The 16,797-nt window shown below is 46.0% G+C and overlaps 1 protein-coding gene across 1 annotated transcript in view; it reads left to right on the forward strand.

Annotated features, from left to right (window-relative positions):
• Window positions 1-1,264: 1,264 nt before the first annotated feature.
• LOC308037193 (disintegrin and metalloproteinase domain-containing protein 20-like) overlaps window positions 1,265-16,797 on the forward strand; it is a gene marked incomplete at both ends in the record, with an annotated part of 23,596 nt that continues 8,063 nt past the window's right edge. Inside the window, 13 exons of the mRNA XM_080338749.1 lie at window positions 1,265-1,312; window positions 2,466-2,530; window positions 2,628-2,706; window positions 3,230-3,306; window positions 4,559-4,754; window positions 7,811-7,882; window positions 8,733-8,902; window positions 9,688-9,763; window positions 10,415-10,569; window positions 10,878-11,046; window positions 13,354-13,446; window positions 14,314-14,506; window positions 16,624-16,729. Coding sequence (XP_080194875.1) covers window positions 1,265-1,312; window positions 2,466-2,530; window positions 2,628-2,706; window positions 3,230-3,306; window positions 4,559-4,754; window positions 7,811-7,882; window positions 8,733-8,902; window positions 9,688-9,763; window positions 10,415-10,569; window positions 10,878-11,046; window positions 13,354-13,446; window positions 14,314-14,506; window positions 16,624-16,729 — 1,499 coding nt within the window. The remainder of the gene's footprint in view (window positions 1,313-2,465; window positions 2,531-2,627; window positions 2,707-3,229; window positions 3,307-4,558; window positions 4,755-7,810; window positions 7,883-8,732; window positions 8,903-9,687; window positions 9,764-10,414; window positions 10,570-10,877; window positions 11,047-13,353; window positions 13,447-14,313; window positions 14,507-16,623; window positions 16,730-16,797) is intronic.

Raw genomic sequence — 16,797 nt, forward strand, 5'->3', positions numbered from 1 at the left:
ATGGGGGGGACAGGGTGGGATGGGACAGGGTGGGATGGGATGGGTGGGATGGGGATGGGATGGGGTGGGATGGGATGGGGGGGATGGGATAGGGGGAATGGGACGGGGTGGGATGAGATGGGGGGGACAGGGTGGGATGGGACAGGGTGGGATGGGATGGGATAGGATGGAATGGGATGGCATGGGAGGGATGGGATGGGATGGGGTGGGATGGGATGGGATGGGATGGGATGGAATGGGATGAGGGGGATGGGAATGGGACGAGGGGGATGAGATGGGGAGGACGGGATGGGATGGGATGGGATGGGATGGGATGGGATGGGATGGGGGGGGATGGGATGGGGATGGGTGGCAGTTGGAGGAGAGAGGGAAATGGAGGGAAGGGGAAAGCAACAGAGGGGAGGGATGGCCAGTAGAAGGACATTGGGTTGGTGGGAGGTGACAGATGGACCCCGGCTGGCAGTTGGAAGGTGGCAGGACAGGGCTGGGTGGCATGAGGGTGAGGGGTCGGGGTTGGGGCAGGACATGGTGGCCCCCGGTGCCAGCTGGTGCTACAGGAGTGGAGCTGGATGAGGGCAGAGCTGGGAACTGGGTGCTGGAGGGTCTGGTGGCACTTGGGGACCCCAACAAGGGACCAAGGGAGATGGCGAGTGGGGTCTGGCGGCTGCTGGGGTAGGTGGAATGGGGTGGTGGGGTTGGAAATAGGGTGACAGCCCCTCAGGGTGGTCTGAGGCAGGGGTGGGGGCTACACTGATGGAGTGTCCCCACAGGGCTGGCCTGGCCTGGAGGGACACAGGGATGGGGACAGGGAGCTGCCCACCCCCAAGGGCTGTGTGGGTCGTGACACTGATCCTGCTGCTCTGTCCAGGTGAGGGACAGGGATGGGGAGATGGAGAAGGGCTGGTGGACCCCAAACGACGGGGTGGAGGGGCATGGAGGGGATGTGGGTGGAGGGAGGTGGGATGAGGAGTGGGGGATGGAGTACACGGGTGGGAGGATGGGGACACGGCGGGGGACATGGGGGACAACGCGGGGGGGATGTGGAGGTGCAGAGTGGGGAAATGGGCTGGGGGATGGGGGTTTGGGAACCTCAGCTGGGGGAAGATCCCCCTTGCACTGGGCACTGGGGAGGCCAAACCTCGAATCTGGGGGCAATTTTGGGCCCCTCACCTCAGGGCTCAAAATGGCGGCCCCAGGGGAACCAAAATACCCTCAGACACAAAATGGCGGCCCCAGGGGCACCAGAATCACCTCAGGGCTCAAAATGGCGGCCAGAGGGGTGGTGGGATCACCTCACAAGAAAGGGCTTGAGGTACTGGAGCGAGTGGAGAGAAGGGAACGGAGCTGGTGAGGGGCTGGAGCACAATGTGATGGAGACTGAGGGACCTGGGGGGTTCAGCTGGAGAACAGGAGCTGAGGGGAGACCTTCTGATCTCTGAACTGCCTGAAAGGAGCTTGGAGCCAGGGGGGGTCGGGCTCTGCTCCCCAGGAACAAGCGCCAGGAGCAGAGGAAACGGCCTCAAGTTGTGCCAGGGGAGGTTGAGGTTGGATGTGGGGAACAATTTCTTCCCCAAAGGGCTGTGGGGCATTGGAACAGGCTGCCCAGGGCAGTGCTGGAGTCACCATCCCTGGAGGGCTGGACAGACGGACAGGAGGTTCTCAGGACATGGGGCAGGGACAGGGGTGGGGAATGGTTGGACTCCATGATCTTAAAGGTCTTTCCAACCCAAATGATTCTGTGATTCTAAGACAGGGCCAGTGACATAACCTGGGGCATAGGGGTGGAGGATGAAGACAGAGGATGCAGGAGCAAGGATGAAGATGGAAGATGCAAAGGCAGGGATGTGGGTGTGGGATGCAGGCTATCAAGATGCAGGATGGGGACAAGCATGGAGGGACACTGTCAGGGGGATGCGTGTTGGGCTCAGGATCTTGTAATTACACAAGTTATCTCATTTTTCCCCTTAAAAAATGTTCTCCAGAGTTTCTTGTATCCTCAGCTTCGTTAGGAACCATCACTAAAAGCAGAGAGCTGCTCAGCCACCTCCTTCACACCTCTCATTGAAGACAGATGGACTCGCAAAATCTACACGGGCCAAATTTTTCAAGTTTCCACTTAAAATCCTCCTTCTGCAGTCCGGGGGAGGGAAATCCTTCATTGTCTGAAATGACTAATGCCCTTTTTCCCTAAATGTAGAATCTCTTTCAGGTTTTACCGAACCATTGAGTATCATCTACTCAGAAATCACGGTGCCCAGGCTGCTGGAGGCAAAGGAACGGACCTTCCCCAAGGTCATTTGGTTTTTAGGAAACACTTATTTGTCCGCGGGTCTGGATCATGGTGTCATGGGTGGGTGGGAAAGGGTGAACAGGGCAAGGAGACGGCTCCGGCTTCCCAGCCAAAATCAGCCTGTAAATAGCATTGCATTGATTTCTGAAGTTAATCAGCACCTTGGCCGTTCCAGGTGGACGCGTCCTATTTAATAACGGCAGAAGGAAACCACCACATCGTCCATCTAACGAGGGCAAAGTGAGGCTCTTCCCCAGCTCTCCCGCTTTAATTTTAGTACAGGGACATAATGGGGAATTAATGGACCCACATTGGGGATTTCTGGTTTACTTTTCAGAAATTTGATAGCCAAGGACATCCCGGTTTTCACGTACAGTCCAGAGGGAAGGCTGATAACCGAGTTTCCCTATATTCAGGTATATTTAGATGTCTCTCCATAATGTACCAATAGGCAGAACCAAGTAACACTCGTCCTCATTCGAATATACCAGTGCAGCTAAGTAAGGGACCATAGAATCATTTTGGTTGCAAAAAGACCTTTAAGATCATCAAGTTAACCCAACACTGCCAAGGATGGCTTTCTGTGTCTAAAATATCCATTATTTTTGCACCATTTGTTTAAAAAACAAAGGAGGGAAACTGTATGGGGACTAATAAAAACTGGAAAAACAATTTCATGTTCACCAGCACACTTGGTTTCCCTTTCACACTATTAAAGGTCTTAATTTTACTCCATCATGAGAAAAATCAAGAAATCACAAAATACCCCCCTAAAAATTAATTATTATCCAATTATGAGTGCTTAGGCTCCTGGTTTTTAGGGTTTTTTTACCAAATAACCCTTCTGAAGTGCCAAAGGGCAGATTTGGGAAGGTTTTCTTTGTCTGTTTACTGATGAAGGGTATTTTTTTGACCTGAAGCCACTTCTGCCCGTTGCAGGATGACTGTTACTACGAGGGGTTCGTGGAAGGTTCCCCAAGATCCATCGTCTCCCTCAGCACTTGCTTTGGGATCAGGTAGGGATCTTCCCAGCCTTTCAATATCAAATTAACCACGATGGGGATTTATTTTTTAAAGCATGTAACCTCGATTCCATGCGCGACGCTTCCTGCTGCGTCTCGCTATTAAAATTCAGATCTTCAGACGCAGCTGAGATTATTTTATTTAGCATTACAGATTTTACAGCATTTCCACCATCGATTTTGAAGGCAGATATGAACATGAAAATGGAATTTTTAGCCACACAATGTGCTTTATGTCCTTCTGGCAGCAGGTTTGACATGTCAAGACATCTCCAAGTTTTACTTTAAAAGACAGTAAACTAGATAAGAACTTCTCGACTTTCCTCTTCAGGCGCACTCCATAGCTGGGATATATTTATTTCTGATAGTAAAAGGTCTGAATATGAGACAGAAAGCATATCTGAGCTACATTTTTTTTTAAATAAATAGTAGTAAGTTTGAAAATGCTTCATTTTATTTTGTATTATTTTCACTGGCTTTGATGGAAGGAAGTTATCCAGCCTTCAGTGCAGCCATCTATTATTTACAGCATCCAGCAGAAATGCCCACGTTTTCCTATCGTGACACACAAACCAGTAATTACAAACATTTTAGGAGTAAATAACTCAAACTCCAGCAAAACTAAGATCCATTGATCCATTAGATGACCAGGCATGAGATTTGAGATTGGGTAGAACCACCTGCACCTCCTTTCTCAAACAAAACATTCCAAAAGGTCTCTGAATTAAGCAATTTTTTTTAGGATGCGAACTTATTAGCAGATGCAGCCAATGTAGCTGTGGTGTCTGCAATCAGATCTTCATATGGATGTTCCTTCAAGGGCTGTAGCACAGAGCTTTTATTGCCTTCTCATTTTCATTTAATACATGGAATCCATCTGTAGCTTCTTTTTCCCAAAGCTGCATGACCACTTTTTCAAGGCTGAATCCTAAACCTTGGCCATGACACTTTTTCTTTCCATAGAAGATCTTTTAGGTGAGCTCCTTGTGTCTTCTCAATGGAACAGTGGTAGGAAAGAGCTGAATCTTCCCTTATCTTCCTTGTCAAAACAAACAAACAAACAAACAAAAAAAACACATAAAATATCCCTGATCCAATATCCCTGAAGCCCAGAGGCGTCTCTTGGGGTTGCACAGGGCTGCCCTGAACCTCCAGCATCATGCACTTTGCTTCCTTATTTACTAAATAATTTAATAAGCCATTTGGTTCTCGTCTCTTACTGACTCCCCTGTTTGAAAATCCGCAGCGGCGTGTTGCAAATTGGAGATCTGTGGTACGAAATCGAGCCCGTGGAGAATTCCTTGACGTTTCAACACCTCATTTACCGAAGGGCGCTGGAAAACGGCTCCAGCGGGCTGTGCCAAGTGGCCGAAGAACACAAGGCCCACCTGCCCGAAGATGGAGAATTCGCCAACGGGAGTCGTAAAATCTTCTTTGCTGACGTAAGGACACCCCAGTTACTCATGTTGATGTTGCAGCCTTGTGTCTATATGTACAGCGTATGTTAAACGCCGGAGTGATGTGACCACAGGGAAAATTCTTGTTGCATTTATGACAGTGGTTTCATAGCATAAAACATCTGCAGGTCTGGAAGCAAATAGGGTTTCTGTGCAGCAACCATGAGCAAAGCGCCTTCACATGGTATGGAAACTATACCTAGAGCCGTGCCTAAGTGTCACACTGCAAAATTAAGACCGCATTTTGTTTCTGGAGGAGCGTTTGGTGGCACGTTGTCAGGTGCAGATCATCCCACCCTGGGTTGGATTCTCTCTTGAGATCTCTTCCCGCTTGTGAATTCATCTCACAAGCTCTAAAAATTAAACCCAAGACTTTAAAATGGTGGTTGAAATGAAAGTGGAAGCAGCAAACATTATTTTTTTTTAAGATGGCAATAAAACGGGGAGTTGACACATGGTACTTCATTTAATGCATCTTTACATCTTGGTGATAAAGATCAACAACTGCTCTCTATCGGTCTTTAGTCAGTATTCACCTTACAGTAAGCAAACCTAAACTCTGCTGCCCCACTTTGCTTAAATTACGCACCAAAAAAAAGCTTTAGTAATGTCAAAATGCAAAAATATGCTCATTCTTTGCTGTCCAGAAACAGTTTCCATGTTTTCAAAGGAAATCAGTTTGTTCTGACATCATTTGATATTGGATATTACTGATGGGCTTGTTTTCAGAAGCGCCTCGGTTAGAGAAGCAGTTAATTTGCTTTGATTTGTGGATCCTTTCAGAGCTTGTGAGGACTTTTGTTGTGGCTGTTCCTGCTCTCCAGTAAGCCAAGATTAAGTGTTGTTTTTGTACCTGTGAGTGCAGATTATTTATGGCGACAGCCCGGCCTGTGCCAGCGTATTGTGATTGCATTCGGTGACAGAAATAAAGAGTGACACTCGAAGATGCTGCCGCCTGATAATAATACCAAGCATTTAGATGAAAGAATTACTGATCAGCTCCCATGGCGGAAATATAGTTTTATAAACTGCTGCAATTTCTCTAAATTTACTGAGAACCTGCCAGGGAAAGAGGATAATTTATAATAATAATTAAGTGGCATTTATTCAGCAGAGAAGAGAGATGAATCCCCGTGCTTAGGTAACATCATTTTTTTAGCCATGTATACTTCTGCAGCAGCCAAAACATACAGAAAGTTGACTTTCTGAGAGACGGAAACTCGTTCTCCTGTCTTCTACCACCAAAACTCCTGGGAACTACTCAAGAGGTGTTTGTGGGGTCAGACTCTTTTTCTCTTGGTTATTTAACCAAATCTGCAGATCCTGAATGCCCTCACAGTCTCTCTGCACACACAATTCCAGTATAAGTTGGGGAATGAGCTGTTGGAGAGCAGTATAGGGGAAAGGGAGCTGGGGGTCCTGGGGACAGCAGGGTGAGCATGAGCCAGCACTGGGCCCTTGTGGCCAGGAAGCCAATGGTACCTGGGGTGGGTTAGAAGGGGGTGGTCAGTAGGTCAGAGAGGTTCTCCTACCCCTCTGCTCTGCCCTGGGGAGACCACACCTGGAATCTTGTGTCCAGTTGTGGCCCCTCAGTTCCAGCAGGACAGGGAACTGCTGCAGAGAGTCCAGCGCAGCCACCAAGATGCTGCAGGGAGTGGAGCATCTCCCGTGTGAGGAAAGGCTGAGGGAGCTGGGGCTCTGGAGCTGGACAAGAGGACACTGAGGGGGGACTCATTCATGTTGACAGATATATAAAGGGTGAGTGTCAGGAGGATGGAGCCAGGCTCTTCTCGGTGACAGCCAATGACAGGACAAGGGGTAATGGGTTCAAACTGGAACACAGGAGGTTCCACTTAAGTTGGAGAAGAATCTTGTTCGTGGTGAGGGTGTCAGAGCCTGGCCCAGGCTGCCCAGGGGGTTGTGGAGTCTCCTTCTGTGCAGACATTCCAACCCGCCTGGACACCTTCCTGTGTAACCTCATCTGGGTGTTCCTGCTCCATGGGGGGATTGCACTGGATGAGCTTTCCAGGTCCCTTCAGCCCCTGACAATCTGGGATTCTGTGATTCTGTGTGTGATTCTGTGAATAACCTCCCAGATTACCCATTAATCAATGGCTACCAGCAATTAACGTGCTGGGTGTACAAAATATTGAAGTCAATGAGTCTTACTCAACCCACGACTGAGCACGTTGCGCTTAGAGCGGATTTAAATGATCTAACTGCCTGTGCACAGGTAAATGTGCAAAGGACACAAGCAAAAAATATCAAAAAACTTATTTTTAGAGGCTGCTGGATGCCAGACACAGAACACAGTGCCTCTCACCATCTGCGTCTATCGGTGACCATGCTCCCATTTGCTGCATTATGCAGGTGTGATGGGCAAAACTAAGAAAAAATCAGTTATTTTTGTGCATTTCACATGGCTTGAACTATTTCGCTTCAGGACCAGCTTTTATCTGCAATTATCTGCTTACCCTCCTGGTTTCTAGCATTGAGCTGCTTGATGCAGGCGGCTCGTGTTGAACCCCGCTCAGTTCTCCCTTTGACACAGTTTTAGTGGTGCCAAGTTTAACGATCAAAATAAACGCCCTGAGCACGTGCAGTCTGAGCTGATTTAACATGAGCAATGCCTGATAATCCCTCTGTTACCAAGAAAATCCCACTTACAACATTGTTCCATCTCAATCTCTCTGCTCTCACCCTCATTACACTCATTAACACTTCTCTTGTGCATAATTGCTCCATGTTCTCATACTTAAGGGAAATTCTGGATTAGTTTGTGTAACACCACCTTGGTTTTTTGCAGTGTGACATAATCTTCAAAGCTCCTGATTGTACCTAAATAATTACAGTGTGATTTTTTTGCTTCCAGGACGTCCTTAGTCCCCCCCTGGTTATGCCCACCAGATACTTGGAGTTGGCTCTAGTCACAAACAAAGAGCTGGTGAGCATCAGAAATCATCTCCACACTACGGTTGTGTAATATTTGGGGTAGTCCCTGCCGTATAATGTTGTAACACAACCCTTCTTCCCTTTTTCAGTTCAAAGTTAAAAACTACAACGAAACCGAGATGCTACATATGTTCGTTTCCATCAGCAATCTCCTGAACACGGTGAGTTTTAATGAGGTGGTAATTATGACAGCCACTCTGTTCTACCCAATGGATGGACGTCCAACCAACTGCCCTGGGAAGATAAATGATCTGTGCTTGACTGCAGCTACTCTGCAGGAACCCATGTGTTCCTCAACACGATAAAACCCACTTTAATTGTTAAAAAATTGCTTTAAATATGAGTGAAGCCAGTTTAAAATAATTGTGAAATCATCCCTATAAAACGGTTGATTTGAAATATGCATTATTGTTACTAAATACTATCTGGTATGTCTTTATGTAGTATGAGGAGCATGGAGGGTGTTGTCTCTTCCGCCAAGTAACAAGTGACAGGATGAGAAGAAACGGCGTCAAGTTGAGGTTGAGATTGGATCTGGGGAACAATTTCTTCCCCAAAGGGCTGTGGGGCATTGGAACAGGCTGCCCAGGGCAGTGCTGGAGTCACCATCCCTGGAGGGTTGGACAGACGGACATGAGGTTCTCAGGACATGGGGCAGGGACAGGGGTTGGGATAATGGTTGGACTCAATGATGTGGAGGGTCTTTTCTAACCAAAATGATTTTGTGATTCTATGATTATGACCTCCCTTTCTCTTCATCCTTTCCTTGCTCTGAGTCCTCCAAAACAGGACATGAGTTTTTCTCTTAGAGAATCATAGACCAACAGAACAGTTTGTGTTGGAGAGATGTTCCCAGCTCCCCCAGTGCCCCCCCTGCCATGAGCAGGGACATCTTCACCAGCTCAGGGTGCTCAGAGCCCCGTCCAGCCTGGCCTGGGATGTCTCCAGGGATGGTTCATCCACCACCTCTCTGGCTAACCTGGGCCAGTGTTTTACCAGAATTTCTCCCAGGTCTACAAGCCCATGAAGCTGCAGGTCGTCATCAGCGCGGTGGAGGTGTGGACCAAAGTAGACCAGGTGGCCACCACCCGCAGCCTGGACCACACACTGCAGGGATTTGCTGTGTGGTGCTACAAGGATGCCGTCGGTCGTATTAATTACGACCATATCCAGTTATTGATGTAAGAATCCTGTGTTTTAATTACTCGGCTCACGTACCGGCTGTGGGGAGATAAGCAGGGAGCAAGAATTTTTTCATCTCTTTCTTCTTCTAATTTTTACATATATATGCTGATAAGTCTTTTGTTCTGGTGGTATCTCATGGAAAAAAAAAAATGTAAGTACTGAATCAGTCCATGTACTAATCAGCTCATATTTGTCATGCAAATTGATACAAGAATTCGCTTTTCCCTTTCACTGTCCTCTTTTGTGTTTTTCCACACATGTACACATGCACTGTACAGCTCGTTACCAATTTCTAATAGTTGTCTGTGACTGAATTATTTAATTGCATTTTTAGTTTTTACTCATTTTTGTGTAAACAAGCCACTCATTTTTTAGCTATAGTAATTAATTGTTATATGGTTTACAGCTCACTATGTCAATTAAACCTTTTTGCTAGGATGAGGGAGTTAATATTAAACTGCATTAAGCTCAATCACTTGTTTCACTCATTTGCTTATTAAGCCCTAGTGCCTTGTTATTGTTTTGTCCATTCCTTTTTCCTTTTTTGGAGGGGAAAGAAACCTTCCCCATAGTAAAAATATCTCTCAAAAAATTATTGAATATGTAGTTTTTTCAAATAAATATTTCAGGAGAAATGGGTGCCACTGGGTTTTTCTTCCAGAAAGGAGCTCCTTGTTACCCAAAAAACCACATTATTTTCCAGCTGTAATTCATGTGATGCATCCCCTTGTTGAGACAAAGCTGTTCTGCATTTCTTTAATATCTGGATTTCCCCCTGCAGTGGTGAGTACGACGAGGAGCGGGGATTCGCCTGGAAAAGGTCCATGTGCACACTGAACTCCATGGGTGTCGTCTCGGTAAGGGGAGACCTGGCGGGTCTGCTGCCCAAAAGGAAAAGTAAACGTTTCGTATTCACGTTGAACCTTGGGAGTTAAATCTACTGTAGTCCTGTGCTATTTTAACAACTGGCAGGTAGCACCTAAACTGACGTCAAAAGGAGTCGATGCTGGTCTTGGTTTTGCTGTCTTTTTAAAGATGGGATGGTAAAGGAATGATTCCCCAATGCTTCCCCAGACCAACTCTTTAAGGGTTCTTTAGTTCCCTTAATCGGCTGTTTGTCAGTGCGAGTCCCCAGCTGGCACAAATTTCACAATTACTGAGCAAAACGTCGGGAGGGTTAATGGTTTTAAACTAAAAGAGGGGAGATTCAGGCTGGATATAATGAAATTGTTTCCCCTGAGGGTGGTGAGAGCCTGTCCCAGGTTGGCCAGAGAGGTGGTGGATGAACCATCCCTGGAGACATCCCAGGCCAGGCTGGACGGGGCTCTGAGCACCCTGAGCTGGTGAAGATGTCCCTGCTCATGGCAGGGGTGGCACTGGGGGAGCTGGGAATGTCCCTTCAACTCAAACTATTCCATGATTCCATGAAATCTACATCTGAAGTTCTCCACATCAACACACGCTGACTTGAGACAACACAGACCTCTGTTTTTCCTCCCTGACTGCAGTTTCCTGGCCACGACACCACCAGCAGTGTGTTGATGCTCGCCCATGGGATCGGCCACAGCTTGGGCTTCAGCCACGACGACGCCAAGAAATTTCGTGGCCCATTCTGCAATTGCACCTGCTCCCAGACAGGATGCATCATGAGCACATCCCCAGGGTGAGCAAATCTTCATTCCCTAGTGAATCTTCCTCATCCCCCAGTGAATCTTCCTCATCCCCCAGTGAATCTTCTTCATCCTCTAGTGAACCTTCTTCATCCCCTACACCACCAATGCTCACCCTTGCTTTGTGTACATGATCCTGATTCCCATATCCCTATAGATGAAAAAATGAGAGAAAAAATGCTTATTCCACCTAAAACTGCCCATATTCCTCTTTGCTAGTTAACTTATCTATTCTCGGAGCCCATCAATTCCTTTATGTATACGACATGGTTATCTATAATTAATATTTCTTTTCTTACAGAGCTTGCTTAGCTTTCAGCAACTGCAGTATGGCAGAATATTATGACGAAGTGATAAGAAAAGATCTATCCTGTCTACACAACATACCATCTTTAAAGCCATTTCTTCTTGAAGCCTGCGGCAACGGTGTCTTGGATAAAGGGGAAGAATGTGATTGCGGCAATGATGAGGTTACCAATTACATATTTCACAGTGTTAGAGCAGTGTTAGCAAAATTGTGCTGGTTTTGCAACTATAAAAGCTCAGTGACTCACGGGAAGAAACAAGCTTTGAAGTGTTACACATTCAAACGAGCCCACGGGCTCCCATTTCTGTGAACTCCTTTGAAGTGGGGATTTTTCTCAAATACGGCTTTATTTGTGGGCAAAATACGTATTATATGTGTAAATCTATGCAGAGAATATTTAGAGGTAAATTCAGGTTTTCTTCCGTGGCTGTGGAGGGATGTTTTGTGGCAGATTATCTGCAGAGCTAACAGTGGATTCTGATAAATAGTCGCGTGGCTGGAATGGAAATGAGACCTCCCTGTGCCTCATCCACATGGAATGGTGTTTTCTAGCTGTTCTAATCTTCGTAAAAATGAGGAGTCTAAAGGAAAGAAAATTATCTGATCAGTGCCACAAAGTGAGAGACTCTGCAGAAGTCTCTAAGTTGTTCTATATCCAAGAAAATTATGAGCATTTGCACCTTCTTGTCTACAAAAGAACTGTGCCCTTGTGGCCAGGAAGCCAATGGTACCTGGGGTGGGTTAGAAGGGGGTGGTCAGTAGGTCAGAGAGGTTCTCCTGCCCCTCTGCTCTGCCCTGGGGAGACCACACCTGGAATCTTGTGTCCAGTTGTGGCCCCTCAGTTCCAGCAGGACAGGGAACTGCTGCAGAGAGTCCAGCGCAGCCACCAAGATGCTGCAGGGAGTGGAGCATCTCCCGTGTGAGGAAAGGCTGAGGGAGCTGGGGCTCTGGAGCTGGACAAGAGGAGCCTGAGGGGGGACTCATTCATGGGGATCAATATCTAAAGGGTGAGTGTCAGGAGGATCGAGCCAGGCTCTTCTCGGTGACAACCAACGGTAGGACAAGGGGTAAAGTGTTCAAACTGGAACACAGGAGGTTCCACTTAAATTTGAGAAGCAACTTGTTCCTGGTGAGGGTGTCAGAGCCTGGCCCAGGCTGCCCAGGGGGTTGTGGAGTCTCCTTCTGTGCAGACATTCCAACCTGCCTGGACACCTTCCTGTGTAACCTCAGCTGGGTGTTCCTGCTCCATGGGGGGATTGCACTGGATGGGCTTTCCAGGTCCCTTCAACCCCTGACATTCTGGAATTCTGTGTGATTCTGTGATGAGTTTTTCTATTTCTGTTCTTTATTCTGTTCTATTTACCCCCAAGTCAGGGAAATAAGTGCTCTTCTGAGGCACCCACCTGTTGGTATCTTTGCAGTTCTAAGTCCAGGATCCAGGCGGTTGTGACTGTTCGGAAAGTTTGATGTTTTTTTCAGTGGAAACTCTTGTTTGTGTTCTGCGTAATCCTTATTTGCACAAAGCTTTGTCAAAACTCAGCCTTTGCACTGACCTTTCCCACATATACCCAGACTTGGACTGAATATCCTGCTCCTTGTTGGTGAAAAACATCCACCTGCTTTAAAAAACTATGCCAGAAGAAGCCAAATTCTACTGCTTCCCTTCGTCTGCCTTTGGTCCTTCCCGTAACCATCCCAGACAAAGTTTGCACATCCCCACCTTCACCTCAAAACATAAGTTTTACACAATCCCACATTTTCTCTCAAATATCACATTATAAATTCCGTCCCTCTTCAAAAGACCCAAGAAAATCTTGTTTTCCATCAGCAATAACGTCCCTGTTATTTCCTCTTCATCAACGTGTGATCAATTAATTATTGTTCCTGTCCCCTTTCTTATGTTAAAAAGCCATTAACCAACTTTCCTTATAAAGCAGTTACGTCCCAGGTATCTTTAAAATGTGAGCAATTAATTATGCTTATGTGACAAAGTTCAGAGTTCAGCAGCCCCAGCACCTTGAATGATTTGGGATTGGGAATCTGAAATTGTAAATAAATGGTGGGTCATCGCTGAAAGGGTTGAAAAAAGGAAGGAAATATATTATAGAAAGGGAGACTAATCTCTACCATTTTGCTCAGAAGGGTTACAAAGCATTCTGGAAACATTAATGAACTTGTTCTTAGAGACCCCTGTGAAGCAGATTGGCTGATTAACAGAGATGGAATCATTAGTGTTGATGGGAAAATGCAAATTGTTTTAAAAATGTCTACACAAGACGTATTACACCTCAAGTCCCCCTCCAGAACATCCAAAGTTCGAGGAGGAGCGAAAAACAGATGTTTTTAATCTCTTAATTCCCTTTATTTGTGTATCTCTTAAGATAGGGAAAATTATCCAAATATGACTTATTTCCACATTGTTATTTATTTCGAAATTATTATTTCTTTCCAAATTATTATTTACTTCCAGCATTGCCTCCAAGAAGGATGTTGCGTCGTCTCCACCTGCTTGCTCGCTCCGGAGGCTTCTTGTTACAGAGGTGGATGTTGTCACAAATGTGAGGTAAGTTGTAACAGGAACAGCTGCTATTGGCTTTGTAATGTAGGATAAACTCATTATTTAATTGTTTTTTTCAAAGCTGTTACATGTTTTGATGTTTATTTCCTCTGTCTCTCAATATATCTGGTCAGAAAATAAGCGTAAACCTGACTGGAAACTGCTCACGCTGAGGTAGGAAATAAATAGTTTAGAAACACCAAAATTATGTCAAAAAGCATGGGCAAAATGAGGGTGTAAAGACAGAATCAATAAAGCCAACACAAGCGTTGGTGTCACGGACCAAACGTCTGATGATTACAAGCCTGAATTAAAGGAATTTTAAAACCCCATTGATGATTTTGAGCTTTTAGGGAAAATCCAGCAAGACGGTGTTTGTAGCGGCACTTCAGATTCAACGTGAAATGCACAGATTTTATAAACAATATCAGCAATCACCATTTGTATGTCTCAGTCCGACAACAAGGACTTTACCCCCTTGCGCTCCCCTGGTCCTTATTGGAAATTCTAGTTGCTATTTTTCATCTTATGCTTTTGGGGCATTTCCCAAGATTTTGCCACAGGGGTTTAGAATGATAGAAGAGTTTGAGTTGAAGGACCTTCCAGCTTCACCAGTGCCATGAGCAGGGACATCTGCACCAGCTCAGGTTGCTCAGAGCCCCGTCCAGCCTGGCCTGGGATGTCTCCAGGGATGGTTCATCCACCACCTCTCTGGCCAACCTGGGACAGGCTCTCACCACCCTCAGGGCAACAATTTCTTCCTCATGTCCAGCCTGAATCTCCCTCCTTTAGTTTAAAACCAATAATATGGGCCAGTCACTCCAGGAAAAACAAACAAACAAACAAACCCCTCATTTTGTGGTTTTTTTATAGTTTCGGGCAGAAGGTAAAGTCTGCAGAGAGGCCATGGGTGCATGTGATCTCCCAGAGTACTGCAATGGCTCTTCGGCGCTCTGCCCCTCGGACGTGTTCAAGCAGGATGGAACCCCATGTGGTGACAACAACCGCTGCTACGACGGGAGCTGCCACAGCCATGGGCAGCAATGCAAAGCTCTGTTTGGCAAAGGCAAGTTATCCGAGGAACTGATGGATCATCTGGTTTGGGATAACACATCACCTTGTGTTTTCTCACCTTTCCCTGCTCTTTGCTTTGAAAGCCTCTTTTCATAGAATTGTGGAATAATAGAATCATTTTGGTTGGAAAAGACCATCAAGATCATGGAGTCCAACCATTCCCCCACTCCTGTCCCTGCCCCATGTCCTGAGAACCTCATGTCCGTCTGTCCAACCCTCCAGGGATGGTGACTCCAGCACTGCCCTGGGCAGCCTGTTCCAATGCCCCACAGCCCTTTGGGGAAGAAATTGTTCCCAGATCCAACCTCAGCCTCACCTGGCGCAACTTGAGGCTGTTTCCTCTCATCTTATCATTTATTACCTGGGAAAAGAGCACTTACATGAAAAACCACTAAAGAATACTTTTGAAATACTCCATGATTTTATAACAATTTTTATATCTATATATATATATATAACCATAGAATCATTTCGGTTGGAAGAGACCCTCAGGATCATTGAGTCCAACCATAACCTAAGTCTAGCACTAAACCGTGTTCCTAAGAACCTCGTCTAAATGCCTTTTAAACCCCTCCAGGGCTGGTGACTCCAGCACTGCCCTGGGCAGCCTGTTCCAATGCCCCACAGCCCTTTGGGGAAGAAATTGTTCCCACATCCAACCTCAACCTCCCCTGGCGCGACTTGAGGCCGTTTCCACTTGTCCTATCACTTGCTATAGCATTGGACTCTATGTTCTTAAAGGGCTTTCCAGCCTAAATGATTCTGATTCTATATATTTATTTAGGGTAACGTAAAAGGCTTTTTTTCAGGCAGTAGTTGCTGCAGTGCTGCTCAGGAACATCCTGGTGTGTAATGGGGACAGCAGACGCAGACAAACCTCGTCCGTTTGCCAGCAGAGGGTCCCAGAAACAAAAAGATGTGCTGGAAACTGCCGTTGAGATCGCTTTTATGCTTTTAAAAGCAACCACACCCTGTAATTCATGCACTTAAATCTCCCCTAGTTCAAACTTGAATTTTGAGTGCCTGCCCACATCCTCTTGCAGATTATTTCAGTTCCGGAGGAAGTCACCGAACTTCCCCCATGCATGTGTCCCCAAGCTGCAGCAGATCTGTTCTGCACTCCCTCGTTAGTGATACCATCACCATCCAAGCTTATTTATGAACATACGAGCTTTCTGTCAGTATGACCACAGTCCCACCACATTTACGAGAAGTTTGGAGTCTCTGGGAACATCTGCACACTAAGACAGTAGCGTTTGTCATGAAAGTCATTGCTGGAAATGGCAAGGATATTTATCAAGCAATATATTTTGATCAAGCAAAATATTTTGATCAAGCAGAATATTTTTGTCACCATTTCTACCAAAGGAATTGTCACACGAGCATTTACACGGTTCTAATCTGGCCAACAGTGATCTCGGCCACCTTTGAAGGACAGCAGGTTTTATTTTCAGAGCATTTTGGATGCTTTAAAATTTGTAAGTAACAACTAATGTGAGTCCTGCATTGATCGCAGGCTCTTTTCCCTCACTGCTCTGTTATTCTTACACAACACTCAGTGAAAATAAGGATGTTCTGGAAAAAATTGGGAGTCCCCTGGTTTAGAAATTGTTCCCAAAATCCAGATCTGTGCGCAGCTTCTAACAGGAATTACTGTTGCTAATGCTAAATATAATGGTGGTGACTCTGGTTTCAGAGTAATCGTAAGATATATTGACCTGTGTCACACAGCAAGTCAGACTTAAATGAAAAAAAACCTCACATGTTGGGGGAAGATTTTAGGCTTTTAATCCAATTTTATGTTCCATGTTGCTCTGTATAAATGACCACGGTCCATTCTGATCATGGGCTGATCTCTTGGTGGCAAATCTGTTCATTTAGCCACTTCATTCTAACATTGATCATTCTGATGCAAAAGAGAACCAAAATAGGTGGAAAATATATATGTATATATTGCCCATAAAACACGGCAGGTCAAAAGCAAGATGCGATTGAGCAGAACTTTATCTCAAGAAAAACAAAAATACAAAAATCACCCGGGGGGATTATGGGGGTGTTGATAGTCCCTGTCTCTCTGTTATCACCCCCATTTTCTGTGTCCCCCCCCAGCTGCCCAACCTGCCTCATTCAGCTGCTTCAGGGAAGTGAACATCCGAGGCGACCGGTGCGGGAACTGCGGCTGGAATGGAACATACTACACCAAATGCCAGGAACAGTAAGTGTTACTGGTGGTTACTGGTGGTTAATGGTGGTTACTGATGTCCCACTAGCCCAGGCAGGACT

The sequence above is a fragment of the Nesoenas mayeri genome, assembly GCF_963082525.1.
Source record: "Nesoenas mayeri genome assembly, chromosome: 1".
NCBI lineage: Eukaryota > Metazoa > Chordata > Aves > Columbiformes > Columbidae > Nesoenas > Nesoenas mayeri.